The sequence below is a fragment of the Argiope bruennichi genome, chromosome 8 (genome assembly GCF_947563725.1).
Source record: "Argiope bruennichi chromosome 8, qqArgBrue1.1, whole genome shotgun sequence".
NCBI classification, from domain to species: domain Eukaryota; kingdom Metazoa; phylum Arthropoda; class Arachnida; order Araneae; family Araneidae; genus Argiope; species Argiope bruennichi.
In genome coordinates this window covers 11,395,468-11,412,002 of record NC_079158.1, presented here as the reverse complement: position 1 = coordinate 11,412,002, position 16,535 = coordinate 11,395,468, and the positions used below count along the sequence as shown (strand labels likewise).

General features: G+C 26.9%; 1 protein-coding gene across 5 annotated transcripts in view; it reads right to left on the bottom strand.

Moving 5' to 3' along the window:
- LOC129980951 (sodium-independent sulfate anion transporter-like) overlaps positions 1-16,535 on the bottom strand; it is a 61,504-nt gene that overhangs the window by 16,932 nt on the left and 28,037 nt on the right. Inside the window, exons 1-5 of one of the 5 annotated variants that reach the window (XM_056091466.1) lie at positions 8,518-8,785; positions 6,142-6,257; positions 4,286-4,533; positions 2,563-2,758; positions 344-429 (exon numbers count right to left, since the gene is read on the bottom strand). In XM_056091466.1, coding sequence (XP_055947441.1) covers positions 344-429; positions 2,563-2,758; positions 4,286-4,533; positions 6,142-6,181 — 570 coding nt within the window. In that variant the 5' untranslated portion in view covers positions 6,182-6,257; positions 8,518-8,785. Of the gene's footprint in view, positions 1-343; positions 430-2,562; positions 2,759-4,285; positions 4,534-6,141; positions 6,258-8,267; positions 8,493-8,517; positions 8,786-16,535 lie in introns of those variants that run through there. The other 4 variants (XM_056091465.1, XM_056091467.1, XM_056091463.1 and 1 more) reach the window with 4 other exon arrangements.

The following is a 16,535-nucleotide window of genomic DNA, read 5'->3' as shown; positions in this document are numbered from 1 at the left end:
AGAATTACCAATTAAAATAAAAGGAATATTTTAAATGTTCAATAGATGATAATTTATTAGAAACTGCAGCATATTTTCAATAATATGTAATGGTAAATCTGATTAATCTAGTGATTAATCAGTATACCAGATTATAATTACTGGTGATTATTCATTATCACCACTAATCTTATTAATAATTATGAAAAATCAGCAGTAATTATACACAATCACCAGTTTATTACATTTAGTATAACACACATAAACACTGTAATTAGCGATTTATAAATATCTACAATAATTTTTTTGAAGTTTTATATATTAAATAAGTAATATAAGTTCATCAAAATAAAGACTAACATACTGAAATTTGTGTAGTAGCTATTGTGATAGCTGCTGCAGATGTAAATCCACTCACAACTGATGATGATATGAATGTGACTAGGAAACCTGAAAGAAATTAAGAATTGCACTCAAACAATGATAAAAGTAGAAAAAAAAATATTTAAATGTGCACCTTCACAGAAATTTATAAAATTTAAATGTCATAGTCTCCATTTCATATATGCACACATGGAAAAATTATATCAAAAATTTAAATTTCTTTTTATAATGAAATTATTCCATAAATGAATGAGAAATTGAAAAAGGTAGGGAAAGGATATAGAAAATGTAGGGAGATAAACTTAGTGGCCTTCTATGACCAAGTTATGAACATAAAATTTCAATATGTATTCAATATATTGTCAAAACTACTCCTATAAAAGAGGCTTTGCAATTATCTGAAAATAATCAAATTATGAATGACTTTGATTTCCCAGAAAATGCGTTCTTACATGGAAAACATAAGGAAACCTGTTGACATTTTTGAGAATCTGATCTTGAAACAAACTGCCAAATATACTTATTTGAAAAAGAATATATATATATACAGCTTTTACATCAGGTAACCAGGATGTACTGGATATTAATGATTATTTTAAAGAATTTCCAGATAATCTTTACTTGTGCTAGAATAAATATATTATTCAGAAATTAATTTTATTGGTTTAGATATGTATTTTGATAGAATACATAAAACTGATATACCATATGTTGGCAAATCATTCTGTAGCTCATATCAGTAGGCAATAGAATAATAAAAGAATAATATCAAGAGGCAATACAATAATAACAGTTTTCTAAGAAATTCTTTTACTTAATAAGCCTACTTCAGGTACTAATCTAATATAGAGAGATTAAGCTATCAATATGCATATGTCTTGCTGTTGAAAATAGTATTTCAATTGTTGGCAAAGAAAAATATAAACAAACTAAAACTAAAACTTCATTCCACTTCTGAAAAGTAGGTAAGAAACTTAAAAATTATTTAAAATTGTTTGAAAATTTGTATGTATCTTTAATTATTTGAAATTATGTCAGATTTTTATTGCACAGAATTTTTCCAGATGTTTTAATCAGAATACAATCAATCCAATTTCAAATTAAATATTTAAATGTACTGTTTAAAAAAAATCATCCTTTCTAGGACTGTTCTATCGTAAACAACTCACTAAAACAGAAAAATAAATAAGTAAAAGATCATAATAAGAAATATTTGGAAAAAGAGTTTATAAAAATACACCAGGTTCGGAATAAATTAGCACATTACAGATAACTACATTCAAATCAAAATTTTTAGACAGTTGAAAAAAGTTTTATTCTAAATATAAATTATTAATTTTTATATTAAATCTCTACTAATTAAATAAATAGAAACTATTGAAGAACTATGATATTAAAACTAATTTGTATAGCATGCATTATATTTAGTAAAATTATAGTGCCCATTCAAGAAATAATGAAAATGGAAAAGGGAACTATTTATTGGAGCTCCAAAGCATTTACTGTAGTTATTACGACATTTATTCCAATAAAACATCATGCAGCCAGTATTATTTGTAAAAAAATTGAAGGATTTTTTTTATAAATTAATATTTAGCCAGAATAGCTGTCAATATCCAACAAGAATTATTTTCATGAAGTTTTCTTTGTTTTGCCAAATAAGATGAAATTATTTGGGAAAAGGTTTAGATTATAAGGGGAGATGATTGAGCACATACATTTAAATTCTAATGTGTTCTTGGGCATTATAGGCAAAACTTCCAATGGAAATTTTCCAAACTTATTTATCTGAATTGTCTATAGCCATTTTGTCTTTTTCTTTCTTCCATATTTTGATCTTTCTCGCAATTTCAAACTTTATAGAAGCATATAACTCATTTGGATGATGTAATAGGGAGATTGTTTCATTTCAGAAAAGATATTCCTGGGCTAGTATCTTTCTATTGTCACAATCTGATCTTTCCACAGTTCTTTAAAATTAAACTACCATTAATCCAAATTGCTCTACAACACTGCTGTGATAAAATCATAATAATGTAAAGCTTTTAGAATAGTGAGACAGATTATACTATATTTTTTTTTTATTAATAGGGATGATACTTCAGTGTCTTTTAGCCTTTGATTGGTTATTTATTGAACCATCCTCATTGAACAAAAGATAAATATAATATTCAAAATTACAAGCTACAAAATTCTTACCTAAATTAAGAACACCCATTAACAATTGAATACAGCCAGAAAGGAATGTGAGCAAAATAACGTATACCACTCCACCAGATGCAGAATGTTCTGCAGTCATGAGAGACATAATGGCAGTTGGTCCAATTGTCAGATCTTTACAGCTTCCAAAAATTGTATACATGAAACAGCCCATAAAGGCAGTATACAAGCCATACTAAAATAATATTATACATATATACAATGTATATATCACATAGTTAATCATTTTATAATATTCTAGCATATTAATATTTGAAAGAAAAAAAAAATTAGAAAGAAAAGTTGATCAGAAGGAAGATTTGATTCTATAAACAATACTTGATTATTTCTATTTTACAAATTTATTGATGATTTGGATTTGAAATTTTTTTCCTTCATTTTGTATCTGAAAACATACATGATTCACTTTACACACAATTGATATTTGTTTCAGTAAATAAGAGTTATCAGTGTCAATAAATGGCTGCCACACTGTGCTCTTTATGTGTTAATTCAAATGTAGTAACAAGAATATTTAATTAACTTTTATCTATTTTGTGCAAAAAACTTTTTTTTTACAACAAAATTGGTTAAAAAACATTGCTTCAGAAAAAAAAAATTTCTTATATGAAGTGAGGAGAATTTCTGGAAACTATTGCTACATGTTTAAAATATGAAGTAATAGTTATAGAGAAACATTAACAATTTTTTTTTTCTGTTTTCATTTCATTCACCTTATTTGGCTTTAAAGTACCATTTTGATTGAAAATACATATGATTCATTCATATTTGGAATATATATAAAAACAAGAAATAACTGATACAGAGAAAAAAAAGAAGGAAATTTTTAGAAGACACATATATGGTTCGTTTAGACTTTTTCCATATGAAAATTGAGACTACATATGAAAAGTTGCAAGACTACCTTCTCCAGTGATAAGTGTTATAGTAAAATTTTAATATCATGTCTTGAAAAAATATACAAAAATTGAAATACAGGAATTGAAGAATTTTTTTCTTCTTCAACATAGTTTCAATATAGAAATATTAATTCAAGAATTCTAAATTTTTATTATAGTAAGAGATAACATTAAATTTACAAGAACATATATTCATTAAAGATGCTGCATTTTAGCAAAATAAGAAGCTTAAGAAAAATTGATTAATTACTAAATCTTTTGTTAGTTATACAATAAATGTAGGGAAAATGGTATAAACAATTTGAATGGGCAGTTCAATGCTTAATTTGAAAGAGGAATGGCAATTATTAATTGTTAATTTATTTAAAGTATCATTTAATATTTCTAAGAGACTGAAGGTCAATCATTTAATACTTTTACATGCATTTAAATATTTGGGTGCTGTGACTAATGAATTAGTCCTTAGAGAAGAAATTGTCATATACATCAATTATATAATTTTTATGCTAACAAGAATTAAAATCTTTGGATTGGATCATATTTATAATATTATGTTAACAGTTTTAAAGATATTTATTTATTATGCATTAAAATTATCATTATATTTTTATAACTTTTCTTACTAACACAAAATATGCATTGATGTATACATTATATTGTAAAAATAATTAATATTCTCTTAATAATTATATTAATTATAACTGATAGAATTACAAAGAATAAATGCAAATACATATTTAAACTCTTTTTTCCAAAAGTTCATATTAGTAAGTCAATCAAAAAGCTGTAAAAAAATATAATACCTGTGGTGGTAAATTAGCTAATGATGCTAGTGCTAAGCCTTGAGGAATGACAGTAAGTGCAACTGTCATTCCAGCAATCAAATCACCTTTCAGATCTTCTATACTGTATTTTGGCAACCACTCTACGATAGGTACTCTTCTTTTTAAAAGATCTAATGTACATTTTCTGGAGCACCAGCCTACCGCTCGAGTATAAGATGATACAGAACTCTGCAAAGGTTTTGTTTCACTTGCATCTTTACTGTCACCTAAAGAAAAAAAAAATATTTTTTTTTTTATTATTCAATTCAATATAATTAAACTATTTTTGTAAGAATAAAATTGTTTAATTCCTTTTAGTAGTATGATGCATTTTAATCATCATACTACTAATAATAAAATATGCACTGATCAATTTTTAATTTCTAAAATGCAATATTTCCAACAAGATCTTTAATATTGTTTCAGTTGATACGATGAGTAGCAAAATTTCTCAGTGAGTTTGAGGTTCTGTAAGTAAGATTAATCATATATAGACAAGCTATCCATCAATAATATTCAGTAAAAGCAGATGATACTTATAATTGTTTCATAAAGTAATACAGTTGTTTTATGTAAATAAATACAGTTTTGTTCCTTCCAAAAAGTTGCACAAGGATCACTTAATATTTATTATTTCCTGCCCATGAATTCTAGGTTTTTCTAAAATTAATCTACAATTTCAAAGCAATATGAGTGTTGCATGGATGGACAAAATAATTTTCAACTGCAATCAAATGGCAAAAACAATACCCATAACTGCATTATATTCTTCCAATGTCCAGACCATGCAAAAATAGACTTTAATGTTTCTCACATCCACATTTATAGCAGATCTTCAGTCCAGAAATTGTAATTAAAGAGATATTTTGCCCATATTTACCATTCCTACTCACTAATAAACAATTCATAATAATTTTCTCAAAAAATTTATTAGATTTAATGGCATAAAATTTATTGTTGAAGAATTTTCCTTCCTTCATTTCATAATAAACTGAATAAGGTCATCACATATTCTTGAATAATGGCAATTCCACATTGTCATTTTTTTTTTTTTTTTGATAAAATTGAATTCCTTAGGGTAGGAATAGACAGGTAGGGTAGGAATAGGTTCATGGCAGGTCTTTGCCAACATTAGTATCAATGGAAACATTATGTTCAGTGACCACATAGCCTTGTTCTTCACTTATTGCTTCAATTTAAAATACTGAGATGAAGATTGGAAAATATAGTTGTTTTATTTGAACCTTAAACCAGGATATTCTAAATAGCCTCATGATTCCAAAAATTCTTTCAAATTTTTACTTGTATTAAAAATATTGCATTAGTATTTTAATATGATACAAGGCATACATTTAAAAAAAGGATACAGTTAAATAGATAAAAGGAATGTAATAAATATGATAAAAAAAAAAGAAGAGGCATACTACAAAATGTTTACTGATCCAAGTAATATTTAATATTTGATGCTTCTTGTTTTTTATTTAATAATATATTTTACTTCACAAATAAAAAAAAATATTTCTTCAGTCTATTGCACTTGCAAGAGAAAAAGTTTTATAAGCAATTATAAAAATATATAAACTGCAGAAATATTGGAAAGTATGCAAAGTAGTATCATTAAATTGAAGATAATAGCAGAGGTTTGAAAAATAAATTTATTTATTTTATTAATTTTAAAGTTGACTTGAGAAATATTCAAAACAAAACCATATGAACAAGATAAAAGAAAAATATTTATTTCAATTTAATCTAAATGAACAAGATACGACAAGTTAAATGAGTTTAAGAATTATTAAAATAAAGCTGATATTTATACATATATCTGACAAGTGTACCATTTATCAATAATGATGTCTCAGGTTCATCATACAACATCCTACTCCTCCAAATGATCAAAATAATAGTTCTGTTAGGCTACCACAAAACTTTGCTAAGGTGATTTCAAAAATACCTTAAGAAGATTGGAGAAATTAATGAAAAACATGTTGATCTATACAATGGAAACATTTCTCAGATACATTATTATAAGTGAAAACATATTCATGTGAAAAAAGAAAAAAAAAAAAAAAAAAAAAAGAGTATAAATAATTTAGAAGATTGTTGAAACATAAAAATAAATAATTTCATAACAAGACAACTAATTAGTAGCATTAATACAACTAAATAATGATATGCAATTTGATAAATTATTTAGCAAGTAAGAATATCAATATTAATATTTGGAAGTCACATAATTTAACATTGCAACTAAATCCATTACTTTTTTCAAATTATTTTGCAAGATGAGGCTCATATTAAACTAGTGTTCATTCATAATATTAATGTCATTGCGTTGATAGTAAATTACCTAAATATTTTTTTTTTCCTTGCTTTGAAAAGAAAAAATTAATTTATTCAATAAATTTTTCTTTCAGGAAAATTTTTTATAATCACAGCTATAAATGTGCATGAGCTTAAATTAATAAAAACCATTCATGATAAATTAACACAATTCTTATTTGAAGGAATTATTAAGTAAATTTTAATAAAATGTTTTGAATCAAGTAAACTGTAAATTCCAACCACATGTTGCATTATGTAAACAGTAGCATGTTTTTTACAGAATTTTCATGAAAGTAATAAAAAATAACTTTATTCAAATTTACTATTAATCAATATAAAATTATGTATTTGATTTTTTTCTTATTATTAATGAATGTGTTGTTGATCTGTCTTGTTATCCTATTTAGAAATATAGTTGAAATTGTGGGGAAAGAAAGAGTTTTTCATGTAGATAGAACTTTAGATTTTTATTTATTTATTTTTTGCCAAACAGTTAAAAAAGACTTACATTTTTAAAATCAATGCAAAATACACATTATACTATCAGCTTTTTTTAATTTATCCATATGCTTGCAAAGTTGAAAGCCACAGCTTAATTTTTGAAAGTTAATACATTAATGTTTTTAATAAAGAGAAGGGCAATGAACAATTCCACTATTTAGTACAATCAAGTCATACACTTGCCCCAAGTATAACCCAATCATATCTGTCCCAATACCATAGTTTGTTATTTTAAGATATTTAAAAATAAACTTATTTAAAAAATAACTGACACAATATAGTTTTTTAAATCTTTTTATGACTTATTAAGTCAATAAATAAGTCAAGGGCAATACTTTAAACTTTAAAGACTTTTATTATAATTAACCTTTTAAAATCAGAATTTCATTAATTCAATTTTTCAAAAAATATTAAAGACTGTAATCATTCATATTTTTAATACACATTTAAAAATGTTTTTAATATAAAATATATATATTAAACTTCATACCATTAATTAAAAAGAAATCTTGATCTTTCTGTATTATATAAATTAGAGAAATAAAAGCATTCCCATAGAAAAAAAATGTTACAAATAATTTTATACTTTTAATAAAAAAATTTACATATAATAGAGTGAGCAGATAGACAATAAAATGATAAAAGAATACAATAAGTATTAAAAAAATAGAAAGCTATAAATAAAACAAAAAACAAATCACCCACATTTGATAATACTTGCCTATAAAAAGTGATAGTATATCAAAAAATTTATCATACCAGATAATACTAAAGATTTAACATAATAATGCATTAAAGATTTAGTACATGAAAGTTCCATGTATTATTTAAAATGCTCTCCCAAATAATTTTATACTACTAAGAATTTTAAATACAACAGAGGAAAAAAAGTAATTGCAATGCAACAATTAAAAAAAAATTATCTTCCTCATACAATAATTCAGATTAGAAAAGTGTTTATTTTTTTATTAGAATTTTAAAATGTAAATAAGGAAATAATTCATTTCAATACAAAAAAAAAAAAAAAAAACGCTTTTTTTTCTTTCTACAACCTGTTCGGTATAAAAAATCTTTTTATTTTCCATTGGAATTCCAGAAAATATTATATGTATACAGTATGTTTCATAAGTTTACTCACAAGAATTCCAGGATCTTGACATCGTATAAATATCACCCAATCGGTTAATAACATTAATAGTATTATGTCTGACAATATTAACCTTAGTCATTCGTGAAGTATTTTACATCAGTAATTCGCCGTTGCATTCTGTAGTTATTGTTAAAATTTGTGCAAACACAATTTTTTTTTATCTTCATTGATTACGTAAAGTAGATAAGAATTTGATAAAAAGTACTCTTCATAAAAAATAAAACTTGAAAGTTCTTACATTTAATTCCAAACCAAGAAAAGGAAGGAAAATATTAAAGCTATCAGTCTCTAGTATTCTGACATGCAACGATATACTTTAAAGGATCGTGCGACATTCATACATATTTTTACAGAAATTATCAATAAGAGTACTAATAGAAAAATAACCCGCCCCTCATGACACGAGGAAGATAAACTATTATGACTTGTCTGTAACAGTTGTGCCACTGTCATTTCTTTCCAGCTGTTGTTTATAAACATAGTATTGTGAGATTAGCTGCCAATCATTTTCATGTAGGAGGAGCCATTTTGCGCATGCACATAGATGTTTTTTACTTTTTCAGAAAATTTTTGTCTCGAACGAGACGCTTTTGAGTTACTATGCTTGAGCTATGCGTTGCTTTCAGGGCACAGTTTCTTTGTGCTTATTGTTTTAAATTTTTTTCAGAACATTTTCCCCTCGGAAATAGAAGTAGGAAATTCTGGCATGAAAAATGAAATAGAAATGATAGGAAAGGAAGTAAAAAGTTCTGACATCCCCATCTTAGTGGGTTTTTTTTTTTTTTTTAAGATCAGCTATGATTTATGTTAAATCAACAATGGATTACTGTCATTTGAAGTTTTAAACTGCGTAATATAACTAGTACTTAAATTATGCCCTTTTTTAAAATTAATTTCGTTTTTAGTACTTTTAATTAAGTTTTAAGCAATTTTAATTAATGATTAGTTGATAAAAAAATATTACTACTCTGTTGATTTATCAAAAATTATTTAAATAAAACATTTAAGAAATATCTTAATTTTTTTTTATCAATATCAATTAGGATTTTTAAAAATAAATTTTTCCATGATTTCTTTTAAGTTTTATATACTTGTTGATGAGGATTTCAGCAATTACGATTGAGCTTTAAAAAAAACAAAAATCATTGAAAATTGTCAATTAAAATAGAACAAAATACCTAACAATATAATCAAGATATTTTACGATATTCAAAATATCGTACAAAATAGTGAAATACGAAGTGACTGGGTAAGAATAAAAAATTTTTATTGGTATTATACAACTCTGTCCTGCAAAGTATAAGTAGTATTATTTTATTAGCATTAATAATAATAAAAAAAAAATTCTTAATCTGAAATAAACTCTCTGATTTTATTTCGAGCAAAATAATCAATAACCTTTCCTTTAACGTTCGAATGGTCATCAAATTACACCCACACAGGCAGACAAATAAATAGAATTCTCTTTGATGGATTTCGTCTCAGATGTGTCACAATTTTGGAACTTGTACAGAATTTTATTCTTCTAACAGGTTAGACTTCTGAATTATAGTGCTCATATAGAATTAAAGGAATTTTAAAATATCATAATATTAGTTTTTTGCTGCATTATTTGTCTTCGTTTTTCAGAATTTAAAATGTTATGGCTAAATAATCAAAGCTTTCATAAAATGTAAAAAAAAAAAAAAAAAAAATGTGCAGGGAGGGATATAGATAACATGATTTATTATAATAACTTATTCTTGGATATTTTATTTAATTATCTGATCATTGAATCGCATAAAAATTTACATGGAAGGATAGGTAGAGATCGTTCTCTTAGATAGATTTTGACCAAACTTTGATACAAATTTACGATTTTGGTATGAAGACATTTTACTTCTCAAAATGATGCCTTTTTCAAGTACATTTTCATATCAAAAACATGGAGAAACAAATTGCTTTCTGTCTTTCTTTTTTTTTTACGGGGGGGGGCGGGGAGGGGGAAGCTAGAGGAACTACAGAAACGCTGATCGAAATATTTCAAAATCTCTAGCAAAACATTTTGGCAATTACAATATTTTTCCTTTATATGCTTTGAATAGAGAACAAAAGTTATTAATGTATAGTATGTATCTATCTATGAACTTTCACTTTTCAATGTAAATGTACTTTCGGACATTTACATACCACATTTTATTTTAGATCAGATTATTTTCATAAATAAGATCGCACAGAATAATACTGAATTTGCTGAAATTTCGAATGCAGTTCCTTTTAGACTTTTTAATTTGTATAAGTAAAAAGTGTCGAAAAAATTATTTTGAATGGAAAAAAAAGTGTGTTTGTGTGTGTGTTTTCAAATTTGTCCGTAATATTTTTTTAATCAGTTAAAATATTTATTATATATTATTTCACCATTTTTTTCTTTATTATTTATATAACATACTTACAATGTTTACCACGTATTACCCTGTTTCTTTCTTTCTTTCTTTTTTTTTTTTAGTAATGTTTATATGCATTCCAAACGTGTATGCATCAATAGAAGAAAAGCGAGATTCCGCAGGAAAATTCCAGTGTAAAAACTAAGCCTTCTCTCTTGTCTTACCTTAAAGTAACTTTGATATTTTCTATTCCTGTATTTCGTCTATAAAGTCTTTGCATTAAATTATTAAAGATTTAAAATGTTATTCACAAAATAAAATATAAATGATTGATTAAAGTCACACTGAATAAAGTTCGAGAAGCTGCAGTTATACAATCCTTACCCACAAGCCATTCCTGGACTTTTTTTTTTTTTTTTAAATCGTTTACACAGAATTATATGGAAACTGAGAGTTGCAAGCAGATTTACGGAAACGCTTTATTTTGTTCCTGCCTTTTAAAAGTTGGTGAAAAGTTAATAATGATTCGATACAATAAAATGACAATATCGGGCATTACATATCTATTGACAATTAGAAGTTATTACAAGAAACTATAAAGATGAAATCAAACAAAGATCTTCAAAAGTAGAACATTTTCAATGTTGCCAAAAGTGAACAAAAAAAAAAAAATCTGCAGTAAAAATAGTTAATCTCTAGTAAGTCAGCTAATAATTATAAACATAGTCCATTTCTTAAACCAAAACTACACTATTTAACTACCAATTAATTTTATTTCTAAATTAATCCGCTAAAACAAATCATTACAAAAGTAAGTAAAAAAGAAATCTATAAAAACCGAAAATAAACAATGAATATTTTTTAACGTTATCAGCCTTCATATCAATAAAGCCTTCATAACAGGATTAGTTTTCATATCAGAAATTTCTCCTCATCTGTATATCAGTCGCATTTCATACGATAAAACAAAGAATAGAGTTTAATATTATTTCGAAATATTGTAAATATTTGTTAATATCTGCGAGTGTTCATACGTAAATGCTGTTTGTCTTTATTTTCTCGTATACGAAGTATACAGAAAGTTTTATAGTCATCAAAAAATTCGAACTCGAAAATTTGACGATTCTTCATGTTTCAGACTTTTCTGAGTTGGAAAAACAAAGAACATTTATGAAAAATGTCTGACCGTTTGTCTGTCTGTGACAAATATAAAAAACACTTTTAATTAGACTGATGAAATTCAGTACACCAATTTTACACCAAATTTGTAAATCTCTATCCATTTTCAGCAAAATCCAATCAGAGGAAGTCCGTCTATTCGAATATAAGTTAACACGATATAATTACAAAATGAAAAGAGCTAGATGGATAAAATTCGGTGCAGTGTTTTAACATTTGTTGTGCAGACTCCAACAAAATTTTTAGCTGAATCGAACATGAAGTGAATCGGTTTGTACTTTCAGAAATATTTAAGTGCGATAGTTCAAAAACGCAATGACTTAAATATATCAAATTTGATATGATATTTTTTCACTACAAGTGTAATTCGTGCCAAGTTTTTGCTTTGATCGCTTCGAAAAACACGCTAAAATAAAAATTCAGTTTCTGGATACTATTAATCACACATCAGGCGATTAATTGGCAAACATTTCACCAAGGATCACACGACATATCTTGTAAAAATGCTAAATTCACGCCAAAGGTTAATGTTTCGTAACTATTTCACGTCAACGTTTTCTGAGATAATTAGAAAGTTTGTGTAAAAATTTTACGGAGACTCCTCCCTCTGATATACATTCATGCCTGCCGTCAGATTGTAGTGAATTGGCAGGATTCAAATCATGTCCGAGTCACCATTGTAGCGTATTGTTATGAGCGAGGATAGAACCTGGGACTTTGTGGTTGGCAGCCGAGTAACATGACCACAATACAAAAGCAATTGCCCATGTAGCGTAGCTGTTAACTGGCTTATAAGCTTTCATCACAAGATCATAGCTCTTCAGATTTTGGTAAATCTTGTGTTAACCCAAAACAAATACTTGTAGTTAGACGCACGGAATTTGGCATGAATTCCTTGCACCAAAACTCTAGATGTCAGTCAAATTTGGCATGAAATTCGCCTATTGATAGTGTCTATCGATCTATTTGTTCAAGTCATGAGAACAAGGCAACACAAAAATGCAACAACATAGATGGATGAACTTTAGCATGTGCTTTTGCTATCTAATTTGTAGATCAGAAGCCACGAACAGATGGATTCTTTGATGGATTTCGGATAAATTCATCAGAGAATGGATAGTAATTTGGTATGTCGGCATGTAACAATAACTTAAAATAGTAATAAGGTATATAAATGGTATTTAACATGTTATCTTTACATGAAAATTATGAAAATTTAGAATCGCAAATTTGAGAAAAGTGGTCCGAAATGTGTACTAGATTCACCTCACTATACCATAAGTACAAAACGTGCCATGCTGCGACACTTTTGTACCCATCTTTTAATGTATTTTAATGCTTTAAAATATTTTTTTCAAAAGCGAAGGCCAGTCTATAAAGAATGAACAAATTAACTTTCAGGTAATTTTTTTTAATGTTATATATTGCGAAATCGTCTTTAAGTGAAAAGTTTGATCTTCTATCTTCTCATTCAGATGTTCTTAAATTTTTGTGGAATGTTTCCGATTTCAGTTAACAGGCTGAATAAGACCAAATCAATTTTTGTCAAAAACTGGAAGACGCATTAACAGATAAAAATCAAATCGATATAAATAATATAAACTTATGCATGAAATACAGTTTTTGCAAAATTTGAGAGACATTGTAGCATCGTCAATTGAAATTCTAAGATATATCGTTGTCAATATTTTCATTCACTCCTTTCTTTAATTTTATGTTGCCTTGGGCTTTCTATTAGCAATTCCAGTTTGCTTAGATACAACAGAAAGATCATTTTTAAAACTGAAAATATTTCAAAAATACCTGCTTGTATTAATATGAATCAGAAGAGATTGACAAATCTTGCAACTATTTCTATTAAAAGTGATATTTTACAAAAATTATATGTAGATTCACTTATAAATCATTTCTGTCTGCCATGGGTTGTTCGAATGTAAATTAATGCGATAACTACAAAATGAAGAGAGTTACAAAGATAAAATTCGGTACAAAGATTTAATATCTATAGAGTATTCACTTATAAAATTTTCAGACAAATTCAAGAAGGGGTTGATCGCCTGTGGAACAGTATTTTCGGAAACACGTATACGCGATAACTAAAAGTGATTGCACTGACTACAAATTATACAAATACAAAAAAATTGGTATGTGATTTTGTGATTACAAATGTCGTTCTGAGTCGAAGTTTTTCTTTTGATTGGTAAGGAAAAAACGGGCCAAAAACACAAATTCGATTTTCAGGTACTATTATCCGCACGGGAGGGATTAATCACCAAAAAACTCGCCAAGAATCAAAAGATAGATTTAGTAAAAATGCAAATTATCCGCAAAAGTTAATATTTTGTGACTATTGTACGCCAGTGCATGTAGGGTTTTCTTTGGGATAATACCATTATTATCCCAAAATATGCGAACATTTTTTAAGGTGATCACTCTCGTTGATTTCTGTATGAATCTTTTCCTACCTTCAAAACTAAAATTATCAGTTGTTTAAAATATCATCCGAGATATGTATTCAGTTAAGAAGCAACATTTACTGTGAAATTGCGACGTTGAATCGAACTTGTACCGAAAAAAGATAGGACGAAAGCATTTCTTTGCATCGTATCCGACGGAGAACTTTTTATCATTAATAAACAAACACACTTTTTTCGAGAATACTTCAAATTCATTCTCAACAAACTTAACACTCCAGAAAGTAAAAATCTTATCAGCCAAGATGGAATTATCTCCGAGTGCAATGGAATCATTTTAGAATTCCAAGCTGAGAAGAAAAGTGTGCACAATGCCATCTCAAAGTACTCCCCCCTCCCCCTGCACCACTTAATTTTTTTTTTTTTTTTTTACATTACAATTTTCTTTTTATTTAGGATGTTCTAGAATACGTTTTTCACTCTAGAGTGGTTTTCCTTACTTTTCTAGGACAAGGTTATCTAATGTCAACGGTGCTTTAAAAATTGCTTAAGTACTTAATTACGTTTGTTTAATTCTTTGAAAGGATGTAAAATTTTCTAAAAGAATGAATTCTGAATGCTCTTATATGTAAATTGATATGCATGACAATTACAATAAGTTTAAAATTCAAATTGTAATAGATATTTAAATTTTATTATTTTAGTGGTCTTGTTTCTGTTTTTTTTTTTTTTTTTTTTTTAATTTTGTGGATGAACCTCTTTATTGGAGTCAAGTAACATGATTTCATATTTGTAGGAAATCATAACTATTTGATTAATTTAGCAACTAGCTACACGTTGTCTTACGTGCTGTATTATTTCCATTTTCTTATTCGACATAGAAACTAACAGAAACTCTAAGTTTCGCTGTCGGTCATTTGATTTTGACAGGGATAAGGAAAATGAACTTTAGTTCATGTATAGAAACGAAATCTGGCTGAGAGAATCCTTTCCTGCCTCTATTCTCAGAGAATTTTATAAAAAATGAAAGCGATTCATTTACATAGCGTGTTTTTGTCCACCAGCATATCAGTTATAAGGCTATATTCTCACTCTTACCATAAAATACTAAAACCCATTTAAACTTCAAATTAATGAAGAAAAAAACTACAGACAATTTTAACAGCGAGATAAAATAAGATACCATAGAAATATCTTCAAATTATATTAAAAAACAGAAAGCGGTTGAGATTGATTACTTTAGATTTCAACGCAATCTTGCATTTTTGGCAATTTTCAGTCCACTGCATCAAATTAATCATTTTCAGCATACTTTTAAATAGAAATTACTAAAAATACAACTACTTTTCATTATGAAGTGTACTTTTTTATGTTTTCCACTTTTTCTGAAACATATTAAAATTCCACTTCAAGTTAAATGGATTGATATTCAAAAGAGCAAGAATTTTCCACATAATGAAAAGTAAGAAATATAAATTTTTTAGGCATAGATATTACATAAGCATTAGATCGATATTTCTGCGTGTAAGAAAGCGAATTTAAACAATCTCAAACAATAATGATTTAAATAATCAAATCATCTGCAAGTTCATAATAACAGGAAATAAACAATATATTACAATCTAATATACTATAAAAATAAATTTTCGTTTGTTCGTACCTTATGCGCTGCCGTACAGTTCAACCGATTGCGATGAATCTTGGTCAACTTATCGCTTGCACTTCTGCGAAAGTTATAGGCATAGTAATATATAAAAGTTATCATATCTATTAGTTGTCATATCTAATATATAAAAATGATTTTTTGTTTCTTCGTCAAGCGCTGCATATGCGCGAAAGTTATATTTTAAATTTGACAACTGACCAAAGACAAGCAGTAAACGGAATATCTCGTTCGGAGTGAATCGCACATATAACAATCAAAATAAAATTACTATCATTGATGCCAATCAATGTGAGTGAAATGAAATCGAAAAATATTTAGTGCAAGCGCTAATTTTTTCTTTTCATTAATGAATAGTCATCGACACAAGATGTTGTCGTTCAGCGTGCACAATATTTCATCTGTTGCAAACCGCACATATTATTCAGAGTTTATCTTACACATATAACACAGAATTATTATATCGATGCCGATCAAGTTAAGTTATATAAAATGGAAATTTCCCAGTGCAAACAGTAATTTTTCTATTTATTCAGTGAATCGACGAACGATATTTTTGTTATACTGTCGTATATCGTGTTGATTGCTTCGACAAAAAATATATCCTGAAACTTTCGTCACTTAATAGATTTACCAG